Source organism: Panthera tigris, chromosome A3 (assembly GCF_018350195.1).
Source record: "Panthera tigris isolate Pti1 chromosome A3, P.tigris_Pti1_mat1.1, whole genome shotgun sequence".
Lineage (NCBI taxonomy): Eukaryota > Metazoa > Chordata > Mammalia > Carnivora > Felidae > Panthera > Panthera tigris.
In genome coordinates, this window is record NC_056662.1 from 26,650,805 (window position 1) to 26,663,723 (window position 12,919).

Here is a 12,919-nt window from a genome sequence, read left to right on the forward strand (position 1 = left end):
TTGCTTTCTAACACTTACAGAACTTCTTTTCTGAGCTGGCACTTCATTGTTCACTGCACATGGTTTTCCAGCCCCTTCCCTGGGTCTAGGTCAACTACTCTGAACATTGGGCCTAAGACAGGGGCTCGATGAATACTGGTGAAAGCTGAATTTTTAAAATGATGCCTACCTCCTTCTGATCCGGCAGAGACACAATGAGGGAGAATTTTATTCACTCCCATTTTTATAAATTGGAAACTGAAGGTGTCAGAGATTAAATATAAGCCACTCTCACACATGGACCTTCTTCCTTCTTAGTGTTCCTGAAACAGGGGAAGAATGATTTTATTACTCCCAAACACCATAGTATGTAATTATATCTTTTGTCATGAATTGTCGGTGTTTCCCACTAGGATGACGTTGCATGAGGACAGAGACTGTGTTTTGTTCACTGCTGCGCCCTCAGCACCTAAAACTGCCTGGCGCCTAGTAGGTGCTCAACAAATAGAGAAAGACAGGCAGGTGGGTTCAAAGGCAGCGCTGCACGCTAGGCGCTCTGGGCCTGCAGGGGGCGTTCCAGTCCCGCCCCCAAAGCTAGGCCCGCCTCTCTCTCGAGTGTTGGAGCCTGCGCGACACAGTTCTTTTAATTGCGCATGCCCGCCGGAAGGCCTGCCCGGGCGGCGCTTGCGCGTGCGCATGCGCAGCCGAAGCGGAGCCCGAACGGAATTTGAGCTGTGTCGCAGCCGAGCCGAGTGGAGTGGTGTCGGAGGTGGTGGGCATGCTGTCACCCGAGGCGGAACGGGTGCTTCGGTACCTGGTGGAGGTGGAAGAGCTCGCCGAGGAGGTGCTGGCGGACAAGCGACAGGTAGGAGGCCGGTCCGAGGCGCTGGGGCTGGGGTTCGGCGGTTGGGGCCTGGCGGCGAGCGCCCTAAGGCCGCGCGCTGGGCGCGGAATCCGGCTCCAGCGGGGGCTCGCAGTGGGCTGACCTGGGCTGGTGGGCTCACGGCTGTGACTACAGACGTGGGGCGGCGGTAAGGTAAGGTGGACCAGACGCCTGTGACGGCGCCTCGCTTCACGCATTTATTAGCACGTGTTAAGTGGGCGCCTGCTCTGTGCCAGAGATTCCCTGTGCCCATCCTTTCTCCGTCCCTCGCCGTGCCCTCGGGATCCCGAGCCGTTACCTCTTTCGTAGGTTTACCTGAACATCTTTTTCAAAGGGCAGTTCCTGCTGCCTCGCCCCACTGACTGTGGGTGCTCTGCCTTGGCCAAGGCTCTCGGGATAAGAGAAAGAGAAAAGAGTGGTCTTGTGATTGGGCAGGTGGGGACGCTGGAGGAGAAGTGGGGCCTTGGTCGTGGAGGGCCTTGTAGACCTGACCTGGAAGTCTGGGTCTTGGGTCTTGTACTAATTTAAGCGTTGAGGGTTTGAAGGGACATGATGGGGGGAGGGAGGATGATGTAATTGGATTTAGGCTTTAAAAGAGTTTCTCTGGCTGGTGTGTGGAGCACAAAATATAGGGGGGCATGGGGGGGTGGTCTGTGAGGAGCCACTGCCAAGGTTCAGGCAAGAGATGGGTTTGGCTCTAGCTGGTGGTGATGGAGACAAGCGAATGGGTCAGAGGTATATTTTGGGGCTTTAGTAGGCCTTGATGTGGTTACATATGGGGGTGAGGGAGTGGGAGGAGTGAAGAGTGATTCATGACTCGTCTCCAGTTAGAATAATTGGATGACTGGTCGGGTGTTTACTGAGAAGGGGAAGACTTGGATGAATAAGTGCCCATTAAATGAAACACTGCATCAGGGTGTGCTGGATGATAATAATAAAGAAGCGATTAAAATTTGCCGAGTACTTACTGTGTGTCAAGGACTATGCGAACTCATTTAGTTCCTGGCTCAATAACGTATGAGCTAAGTGCTATTCATATCTCCATTTCTCCGGAGGTGAAATTACACAGCTCATGGCGGGCAACAGGATTCAAACCTGGGTATCGTGGCTCCAGAGCCAGGGCTCTCCAGAAGGATACCGTAGCGTCTCCTCACTTCCTTAGTCGCTTTTGTGTTGTTAGCACTGTTTCAGTGCCCCCACCCCTGCTATTGCAGTCCAGGATTGTTGGCCTTCTCCTGATACTAGGTCAGCATCAGCTGAAGGGACTTGTCCAGGGAGCGGTTTCTACTGCCATGGTGATTCTGAAATGCTCTGCAGCTTGAGAACTAGCACTCCAGTGAATAATAAGTTACCCATTTAGTCAGCGAACTTTTCCCCAGCGCCTTCTCTGTGGGGACAGCACCTGCACGGAGTATTGTCTTTAAGGACCTGGAAACTGAATAGGAGAAGTACATTTGCATGTCAGTGTGTTTTGGGCATGACATAGGAAGAAACCCAGGGACAATGCCTTGTGTCTGTTGAGTTTTAAAAGCCTCTGGTCTGTTGGAAGGTAATAGTTTGGGGCGAGAGGAAGCTGAGTTCCCTCCTACCCCTGTGCTTTGCAGATTGTGGATCTGGACACCAAAAGGAATCAGAACCGGGAGGGCCTGCGGGCTCTGCAGAAGGATCTCAGCCTCTCCGGTAAGTCAGGATTTCATCACTGTGGCTCTGGAGGCCTGTTCTATCTTCCTTCTAAGGCTTTGAACTTATCCGTAACAAAGACAAGTCAGGAAGCCCCACGTGTGTGACACAGCCTGTGGAGATGAGGGAGAAAGTGTTGCAGGTCTGACACGGACTGTGGCTCAGGGTTTCAGCGGCTCATCTCCATGATGGGGGTTAGTTGCTGGCTCACTGATGGCACTAGGAAGGTGCTGGGTGGGGGTTATGGACACAGTGCAGTTCCTGCCCTTGTGCTCTTACAGACAAAACAGCATAAACACATAATTGGAAGTTGTGAGAAAGCTGAGGAAGGAATTGGACATGAGGTGGGTGTTGGAGGAGGGGTTGAGGGCTTTTCAGATGAAGACAGGTGGGTAAGACAAAGTAAGCGGTGGGGGGGGTGGGCAGCGTGTGATGTGGCTGGAAAGATGGGCAGAGGCCAGGCCCAGGGTTTAAAGTGCACCAGAAAGCCTAAAACCTGCTCATTGCTTCTCATCTCACCAGAGTAAAAGGCGGAGTCCTGTAAGACCACCTAGAACTCTCCAACATCCTCTCCTCTCCTGTTCTCCCTCGCTCATCGACTCCATTCACCCTGGTCTTGCTGTTACTGTTTTCTCTGCCTTGCCCACTCTTTCCCCAGATGTCTGCAGGGCTCACACCCACTTTCTTCAAGTCTCTGCCCAGATGTCACATGATCATTGAGGTCTTCTCGGACCACCTAATACCAATGACAAGTTCGTCCCCTACTCTGACATTCCCCATCGTCTTACCCTGCTTTATTTTTCTGTGGAGTACTTAGACTTATCAGGGTCTGACAGGTCCTATCTTTGCTTATTTATTCTTTCTCCTCCACCGTAACATAAGCTCTGTGAGGGCAGAAACTTTGTCTCGTTCTACTGTGTTGTCAGCATCTCAGACAATGCCTGTCAAGGGAGTAGGTGCTCCAAAATATTTGTTGAAAGAGTGACCATTTGCCCTTTCAGAAGATGTGATGGTTTGCTTCGGGAACATGTTCATCAGGATGCCTCACCCTCAGACGAAGGAGATGATTGAGAAAGGTAAGGCCTTCTGGGGATGAGTCAGGGACACATCTCCCCCACCAGCGCCAATCGTAACCCAGAACTGAGTGAGAGTCAGGCTTTGGGCCATTTGAGGAGAGGCAGCTGTGTTACAGGGTTCAGGTAGGTGTGGGTTTGAGTCCCTGCTCTGCCACTCTGAGCTACTTCTCATCTCTAAAGGGGGGGACGCATCTCTGTAGCACACTTGTGAAGGTGGGATAAAACAGTATATGTACTTAGCCTAGTGCTTGTTTACCAGTGAGAAACAGTTTGTGCCACAAATACAGAAGACCCAACAAACCGAGGCTTCAGGAAACCTGGTTCTGTTTTTCTCCTCAGTAGTTGTCCAGAGGCAGGCAGTCCAGGACTGGCACTGCTGCTCACAGCAGGGTCACCCTCACGTATTCTCGTGGTGGCGGTGTGGTCATTGCAGGCCTCGTGTCCTCATGCCAGGCTGTAGGAAAGGCAGAGGGCCTGCTCCATGTATGGCCTTGCTTTCTGTTTCAAAGTAAGGCTGTCCTCCGTAGAGACTTCGGACATCTCATTGGCCAGAACTAAGTCATGTGGCCACCCGTCGCTTGAAGGGAGCCTGGCAGAGTGAGCTCTTTATTTTTCAGGTCCCCTGTAGTAGAGACTGCATTGAAAATGGAGGTCTGGAGAGAGTGAGCCTCTGGGGTCTGCTGCAGCCTGGGCACTCAGCATGTACTCAGATCTTCATAGCCACGACCCTGGAGGCTCTTTGTAGGAGCATAACGGCAAAAAGTCAAGCTGCAAATGGGTCCTTGCCTGGGAAAAGGAAAGATTATGCATAGTTTTTTCTCTCCCGACCCTTGGAAAATGTATAGACCAAGAGGACCAGCAAGGTCGCCCGTCCCTGAAGGCAGAGTCTCCCTAGCGCTGTTGAAGTAAAATTTTAGCAAAGGAGACTAGAACAGCTTAAAGAAGTTTCTGACTGCGCTTTTGAAAAATGTACAGTAATACTATGGTTATAAAATTAAGAGTCGTCATTGCACTTGGGTGGTGGCCACAGTTCATTCAGGCTAAGCTTTCAGAGGGGGTTGCTTGCCTGGGTTCAGGATCTGGTCCTCAGCTGTCTTGGTCCACAGATACGGTCTTGTCACCATACCTCGAGGGGTTCTGGGACATGATTGTCGCTGGTTCTCCGGGTCCTCCCAAGCTAACCAAGCCCCTGAGGGCCTAGCGTCGCTCGTTTACCAGGAGCACTAGAACCGCTGCCCAGGCCTTCTCCCCACCGGAAAGAATGAAAATCTGTGGGGAAGACAAACCAGCAGGTGGTCGTTTGGTGACATTAGGCAGTGGTGTCACCAAACATTGTGGCGTCTACTTCTCATAATGCAGTGTGCCCTAAGGTATGAACAGTCTTGGCAAAGATAACCGTTTCTGTTCACCAGGGTTAATTAGGTTAAGCCCGAGCATCGGGCCTATCCATTGATTGTTTAGGTCACGTGTTACCACAGTCCTGTTACCTAAAAACCCCTCGCATTGATGGAGTTAGGTTTGTAAAACTCCTTAGCCATGCTTTTTCTAACCATCTTCTTCACTCTGGTTTGATGTTTGAATTTTCTGTGATTTCATTGTGGGAGGGTGACCTAAAGTCCCATATTGCCTTCCCCACGCACTGAGCAGCCCAAGGTACTTTGCATATGAAAATAGGTCAGTGAACGGAGAGGCGAGTGCTCAGTCCTGTCCTGGGCTTACTCGACCATCTTGGGCAGATCACATCCCTTCTGTAGGCTTTACTTCCTTCCTCAGTTGGTCTCTCAAGTCCCCTTCTTCCCGAATGCCAGGAGCCCTTGATCTCAAGGAGTGGGGGGAGAAGCGGATGGCTTCTCCCTTTGGGTGGGTCTGTCTGTGGTATAACCTCATCCTCTGCCCACCTCGTTTTTTTCAGATCAGGACCATCTGGATAAAGAAATAGAGAAACTCCGCAAACAACTTAAAGTGAAGGTCAACCGCCTCTTTGAGGCCCAAGGTATTGGCCTGGCGGGAAATGGAAACTAGGAAGAGAGAGGACTGTCAGCATGGACTTTGCAGAGCAGGGTGGAAGCCTCTCCCAGGCGGGCAAAGGCCTGGGCAGCAAGCGAGCGGTGCTGAAGCTGTGGGCAGGGACGGTGGTTGTAGCCACCCAGAGATGGAATGAACAAGGAAGGTCGTGGGGTCTTATTCCTGTCAGGAGTCCTTTTCCAGGCACAAGGAACAGCCTGGGCTATCTCACAGGAAATCCTAGGCATGGTATAAGAAGCAGGATAGCTCTGACTCAGGGCACTCAGAGGGCCTCAGTAAGGTGGTTAAGGCCAGAGCTAAATTTCTGGGTAAACCTAACCCCTCCAGATTGGTCACAGGTCTGGCAGAAATCTGGAGGTTTCTGGGCAGCAGAGTCAGGTTCTTGGTGACTCCTGTGCCTCGTCCAATGCATTGCAGAATTTGAGGCCCTTCCCTGTCAGACCTCAAGGCCAAGTGTTTGGCAACACGAATGCAGCATAAGCCCCTTTCCTGGGCCTGACTCCAGGGCCAGCAGGAGTTGGACAACAGGAGGCCCAACTAGCTGATGGATTGTTTTCTCCCTTTAGGCAAACCAGAGCTGAAGGGTTTTAACCTGAATCCCCTCAACCAGGATGAGCTTAAAGCTCTCAAGATCATTTTAAAAGGATGAAATTCAAGAATGAGATGGGGGACCTAGGACAGCATCCCCCCTGAGGTCATGGAGGACCCAGGACTCCAGCTTTGAAACCTGCAAGGACACGATCCACCCTGCTAGAAGATGGGCGTCTTTACACTTTAAGATGTAAAGAAGATCTGCCCCATGAAAAGCCTTTGTCTGGGGGGATTGGCTCTCCGTGATGGCAGGAGGGAGCCCTCATTCTGCCAGTGTCTGCTGGGGCTGACTGCTGGGGCTGGATGGACACAAGGCCCATTGATAGGCCCTGGCAGCCACCAGTGCTGAGTGGGGGCAGCGCCTGTGGGGGTGTGAGAATGGCCACAGCAGGCACTTTTAACAAGGGCCCCTGTTCAGATGGGCCCCGGACGTCGGGGAGCATCATTCCTGCATTCCTCTCCAGATGAGGGGCATTCTCAAGCAGCATGTAGTGGAATTGGAATAAAGCAGGAGGCTCACAGGTGGTTTCTGAATGAAAGGCCGAATCAGTGTTTCGTAGTTCACCACAGCCATCTGTGGGCCAGACGCACCACTCCCCCAGCACCGCCTCCACTTTGACCCTTTTTTCCTGCTTGCCCCCAGAATGGAGCCCAGAGTGGGTGCTGCTTATCAAACTCTTGCACCTGTCTTTTAGTCAGGAAGGCCTTGCAGAGTCCCGCACCAGGGACGGGTGGGGGAGCTGCCTCTTCACGAGGCCCTCTGCCACCTCTGAAGGCGGGGCCTGGGTCAGCGCCACTCAGGGTTCCGGCCTGCCTTCGCTGGTCTCAGATCCTAATGTGCTGTGAGGCAGCACGCTGTCTTTCATGTCACTGAGCTTAATAAATGTTTCCTGGACGAATGAATAGTAGCTTCTGTTCTTTATCTCATTTGGTCCTTAATCGAGGCCACGCTGCCTTTAGGACGCCACCAGCCTTGAAATGCTAGCAGGACTAGACCGCCAGTACCAACACTGGTAACACGGAGCGGGCACGCCTCACCCGGTCCCCTCACTGCACTTGGCTCCAGCCGATGATTACGTGGGAACACAGGCTGGTATGTCCAGATGTTACTTTTTTTTCAAGAGGAGCTAGAAATCTGGATTTTTAAATTGAATCTCCTGCCTTTTAAACATCACTAATACAGAAGAGTTTTAAAGACTTAGGTTTTGGCCAACAAAATACCCTACATAAGCCAAATTTGGCCCCATACCTACAATTTTGCATCTTCCTGAGTTTTAAAAGTACAATTACATTGTTTTCCCCATCATGGTCCTAAAGTGGGGAGGTAGAATTGGAAGCTATTTGTCCATCCATAGTAGACTAGTTAAAGGAGTCAACAGCTCCAGACAGGGGAATAGTCTACACCTACAATCAGGGATAAGGAAGCTTGCTGTGCACTGATTGGGAGCAAGTTCCAGGGTAGAGTAAGTGAGAAAAGCAAGACGCCAGAGCAGGGTCTCATAAGCCGATAATCTGTGTGCAAACACTGTATGGTTCCCTCCCCAAGACAGAAACTGCCGGGTTGGAGCACAAGGGTGAAAGAGAAGGACACCTCACCTTTGTAGTACATATTACATAAAAACGTAAAAAAGGGACCGGAGCATTCGCCCCGGTAGCTGCTGTCTGATAGGTGTGCCTGGCGCGTGACTTCTGTCTGAACGTTGTCCCTGCCTGTGTGGCAGGGTGGATGCTTGGCCAAAGGAGCCGGTCAGGTTGGCTGTCCTGGAAATGAGGAACCTGTGTCCAGGGCTGTCTGGCCTTGCCTCAGTCACATGGGTGGAAGGAGGTTCCCACGCTCTGAGGCAGGAGGCCCAGAGTGGCCTAGCTTCTGGCCTTCCCAAGGCCGGCTGGTTCACTTCTTGGGTCTGCCGGTATTTTTCCTTCCCCAAATCCCTTCCCCTTCCCCTTCTGCTATTTGCAGCCAAAAGAACTGTCCTGCAGTGGGGAGAGTTGCAGCGGGAGCTGCCTGGGCTCTCCTAGGCGGTCCCCCGTGGAGCAATTTGCCCACAGCCCACTCTGCTGCAGTCTCTCTTAAACCAACAGGAGGCTTAGGAATGGTGGAATGTGTAGAGAATGCAGAACTTTGATTTGCGCCCAACTCCCCAAGCTGTATCCCGTTGCTGGCCAGGCCAAGGCCTTCTGGCTTAAAAAGCTCAGCTCCCAACCTCGGGAAGGTGCGTAGAGGCCCCACATCACCTAGCTGCCTCCTAAGTGCACCTTTGCAGAGACCCTCGCTAAGCAGCTTGGCCTTCCCGATCCTTACCTTGTCCACTTGAAAAACAAGGATGCTCTGGCCTGTTGATGTCAAGATGGTCAGGGGAGCTCCATGAATTCCTGACACGCCAAGTCAGGGTGTTGCATGGAGGGAAAGGTGTATTTAGGGCTCAGCCTTTCCCCAGACCCCCAGTAATCCAGTAAGTGCTTGCTTTGCAAGCACACCTTAAGACCAGTTCCCTAGCCCCTGACCCCTTGCTCCTGAAGGCTTGTTTTAAGCACTGACCTTCAAGACATCAAAGGCTCAAAGCCAGGAGGGCCTGGCTCCGGTCAGCATCATGCCCCGAGCCAGGCCCAGTGCCCAGTGACTCCGAGTGAGGTCTGTTCTCATTTATTAGACAGGATCTCTCTGGGGTAGCAGAACTTGCTGCGGTTGTCCTTGTCAGGCCCAATGGCCAGGCCAATCCCTCAAGGTTAATACGCATCTAGTCCCAGGGATTGGCCGTCTCCTGGTGCAGAGGTGCCCAGGTGGGGGCATCCAGGGGACGTGGAACAAGCAGTAAGCAGCAACGCTGCTGCCAGGCCAGAGGGAGGGAGGTGAGTGCTTGGAGGCACCGCTGTGCTGGAAAGAGCGGGGAGAGGACTGTGCTGGCACCTCCCAGGGTCGCTTTCCTCCCCACCGCGGGGACTAACTGGAGGCTTTCTTCTGGCTTTGAAGGGAGCGGAACAGTTGCCTCAGCTGCTTTTTCCGATCGTTGACACAGCCTGGAAGGGAAATGGAGTGTTAGCTGGGATGGCCTGTCCTTGGTAGAGGAGACATGGGGGGCGTGGAGGGGCCTGTGCTCCCACTTCCTGGAAGAGGGAGGGCCCGCAGGAGTCGTGCAACTCCGGATGGCCTGTGTTTTTCCCTGTGTTTTTCGTCCCGACTCCACTCCTGAACTGCACGCCCTCAAGCAGATCATTCTCCCCTGTTGAGCATAGCTTTCTCATCAATCAACCAGGATACCTGCTTTGTGGACTGAATGTAAGGATCACCAGAAAAAGGTAACATTCAACCCCGGTGCTGAATGCGGATGAACTTGCTGAGCCTTCACAGGAATGACGTGTAGAAGAAAACTGAGTTTCAGACAGGGTAAGAAATTTGCTTCGAATCATACCGCAAGTAGCAGAACTGAGACTCGAACCCAGATCTAGCTCCAGAGGCCAAGCTCTTTTTTTTTTTTTTTAAATTTTGAGAGAGAGTGTGAGCAGGGGAGGGGCAGAGAGAGAGAGGCGGAGAGATAGAGAGAGAGAGAGAGAGAGAATCCCAAGCAGGCCCTGCACTGTCAGCAGACAGGCCACGCTCTTAACCACTACCCCACACTACCTTTCCTCTTGGCTTCGCTTGGTGAAAACATTGCAAGCTAGCATAGTGCCTGGTACCTAACAGGTTAAACGTTAGCTTCCTTCCCTTCCTTACCCAACCCCATATGGCAGGCACAAGTGGTTAAGAGAGGAATTTTCCCCGCAAGTGGCCCCTACTCCTGGCAGGGTGTCCCAGGCAATCCATGCTGAGAGGCCGACAGGAGCTTCTGAGACAGCTCCTCTCAGCACCTTCACGGCGTTACCCGCTTCTCGTTTGTTCTCACGGCTGGTCTGTGAGGCAGCACCATGGTCCTTTAGTTGTGCCAGGCACACTGATGGCGCTCACAGATGCTGGCTGAATGACTGCATCGCTGTGGCCACAACTACTGACCTGGAGGCATCTGCCCTCTCAGCACCCCAGAGCCTCCTGGGTACTCAACTGATCATCAAGGCTTCACTGAGCTGAGGCCCACTATATGCGTCCCCAGGGTTTTCCAAAGTGAGTTCCATGGAACTACCTGGTTCCTTCATAACTCCCAAATCTTTGTGTCCAATGCAAGCCTCTTGTTGGAGTTCTAGACTCATCTCTGAGTTACCTGCTGATCTTTTCACCCGGAGACCCTTCAACCCTTCATTTCATCCAGGCTCTTCCCAACTCGACCAGCTTCTCTTGTGCTCACACCCAGACGCTCGACTGGAGACTTGGGGATTATTCTAGAGACTTCTAAAGCAGGGGCTCTCAACTAGGCTGTGCTTTAGTCAGCTGGGACCTTTTAAAACTCCTAAGGGCCAGATCAACTGTATCTTTACCTTCAGCAGACATTAGTACTTTTGAAAGCTCCAGCATAATTCCTATAGCGGCCAAGATGGAGAGCCACTGTTCTGCATCTTTGCGACTCAGACAGGGTCCAGGGATAAGCAGCATTAATATCTGAGGCAGATGGTTGCCAAAGATGGCTGCAACAACTCCTTCCATTCCTATATGCACGCCTTCCTGCAAGGTGACTGCCGCTCCTTGACCCAGTGGAGGGCTCCATTTCCTTGCCCTGTGAATCTGGGCTACAGCAGCTTTGACTAATGGATTGTGACGGAATGACACTACACCGTGGGACTTCTGAGCCTAGGCCTCAGGGGGCTTTGCTAGGTCTCCCACCTTCTTGGAACGTGAGACTACCATGGGAAGAAGCCAGGGCTGGGCTGCTGGAGGATGAGTGGCCACCTGGAAAGAGAGGCCCCGCTGACAGCCAGCATCACAACCACCACCCGTGCGAATGAGGCTATTCTAGGCCTTGTGTCTCAGTGAATCGGCCGGGCCGGGTGCCTGCAGCCTTATGAATGACCCCAGGCGAGACCTGAAGAATCAGCAAATGGGACAGAAGTTGTTTTAAGCCTCTAGGTTTGGGGAGAGTTTGTTTGTTACATAGCAACAGTCAACTAGGAGAGCATCACCTGGGAGCTTGTTAGAAAGGCAGAATGTTAGGCCCGCATCCCAAACCTACTGAATCGTAATCTGCATTTTAACAAGATTTCCAGATGATTATATATATGCACATCAAAGCTTGAAAGCTCTGTAGAGTCATCTTGCAACAACACAAGGTGGCACTGCTGTAGAAAAGCCTTTCATAAATCCCCTCTCCTCTCCTTTCTCAAGCAAATTAATCGACACTCCAGGCTTCCTTGCAGCTGGGGTGGCCATGTGACTCAGTTCTTGCCAGTAAGATGTCAGCCCTGGGAGGGTTTCCGTTTTGGAATAAAGAATCAAATCTTGAAGGAAAAGCCTTGGCCCTTGGGCCTTCCTGCTTCTTCCTGCCTGGAACGAAGACACAGTGTCTGGAGTAGGAGCAGCTATATTGCAACCATGAGGCAACAGGCATGAGCACCAAGGCAACCCACTAAGTGTAGCCAAGTGGAAAGAAGAAAGCGCTGGGTCTCTGGGGGCATTTTGTATCCATTGTGTCAGCCCTGTCATCTACCCCAAGACATCCTGTGGCTCAAAACAGATCATTCCCTTTCTGTGTAACTATTATTTGGCTTTTCAGTTGCTTGTAGCCAAACTCAATCCTAAATCCTATCAAACCCTAAAAAAAGATTTAAAACTTCTTTTCATTAAAAAAAAAAAAAAAGCCACTTAAATAAAATTTAAAAAGCAAATAACAAATTCAGGAAAATATTTATAAATACATTTGACAGAGGGGTAATGTCATCAATGTATTGATATCCAAGGCCTTTATAAATTTAGAGAACAAGCCACTGAAAACTGCATAAAGACTATGGACAGCTTACAAAAGAAGAAATACGAATTGAAAAACTCTGCAACATAACCAGTAATCAACAGAATGCACATAAAAACAAATCTACTTTTTTACCTATCTAGTTGACAAAGGTTTTTTGTGGTGTTGTGTGTGTGTGCGTGTGTGTGTGCGTGTGTGTGTTTTATTCAGAGCAGGCAAATCTGTGTACTCTTTCTAAAAAGCAATTTGGCTGTAATAAGTCCATCCCTTTGACCCAGTACTTCTACTTCTAGGAATCTGTCCTAAAGAAATAGCCAGAATTTCAGCTGAGCTCGATGTGAGAAGATGTTCATCACAGCATGGCATTACTTATAAAAGAAAAAAATTGGAATCATACCAAATGTTCAATTAGGAGAAATTGATTTAGTAAGGTTGACCTATATACAAGCTGGAATATTTTACAGCTGTAGAGTAATTTTGTTTTTAATTGTGCTAAGGGATAGAATTTTCTAGCACCCAAGCATTCAGGTTTTAGAGTAAGAGGGATTGGAGTTCAACTCCTCATCACTTATAACTGGGACCTTCAGCAAGTTATGTAACACCTGGAGACCACTTCTCCATCTATAAAATGATACAAGCTGCCTAAAAATGAAATGATGTACGTAAAGCTTGGACCTGGCCAAAAAGTGTTTCCAAAAGAGAGGCTCTTATTAGTATTGTTGAATGACATGGAATATACTATGTGGAAAAGTGGGACTCAAAACTCCAGCCCAATGCCAATGTTGTAAAGAAAAAAGTATAAATATAGGCATTTTTGAAAAACTGGAAGGAAATACAACAGATTGTTGAAGCTGGTT

General features: G+C 50.6%; 2 protein-coding genes across 3 annotated transcripts in view; one reads left to right on the forward strand and one right to left on the reverse strand.

Moving 5' to 3' along the window:
• The first annotated feature begins 658 nt into the window (after positions 1-658).
• PDRG1 (p53 and DNA damage regulated 1) lies at positions 659-7,137 on the forward strand. Its single transcript, XM_015536704.2, has 5 exons — positions 659-844; positions 2,467-2,542; positions 3,544-3,618; positions 5,531-5,611; positions 6,210-7,137. Exons 1-5 carry the CDS (start codon positions 758-760, stop codon positions 6,290-6,292), a joined length of 402 nt encoding a protein of 133 aa, XP_015392190.1. The 5' UTR covers positions 659-757; the 3' UTR covers positions 6,293-7,137.
• A 1,725-nt stretch (positions 7,138-8,862) lies between these two features.
• The window catches only part of TTLL9 (tubulin tyrosine ligase like 9), a 41,471-nt gene continuing 37,414 nt past the window's right edge, over positions 8,863-12,919 (reverse strand). For both annotated transcript variants that reach the window (XM_042980671.1, XM_042980670.1), the window contains exon 15: positions 8,863-9,252. In XM_042980671.1, the coding sequence (XP_042836605.1) occupies positions 9,176-9,252 (77 nt within the window). In that variant the 3' untranslated portion in view covers positions 8,863-9,175. The remainder of the gene's footprint in view (positions 9,253-12,919) is intronic.

Excerpts from the sequence above, each read along its gene's own strand:
- PDRG1 (XM_015536704.2), top strand. The coding sequence starts at position 758 with ATGCTGTCACCCGAGGCGGAACGGGTGCTTCGGTACCTGGTGGAGGTG. Across the intron at positions 845-2,466 it reads TGCTGGCGGACAAGCGACAG|ATTGTGGATCTGGACACCAA; the intron begins GTAGGAGGCCGG and ends TGTGCTTTGCAG. Across the intron at positions 5,612-6,209 it reads CCGCCTCTTTGAGGCCCAAG|GCAAACCAGAGCTGAAGGGT; the intron begins GTATTGGCCTGG and ends TTCTCCCTTTAG.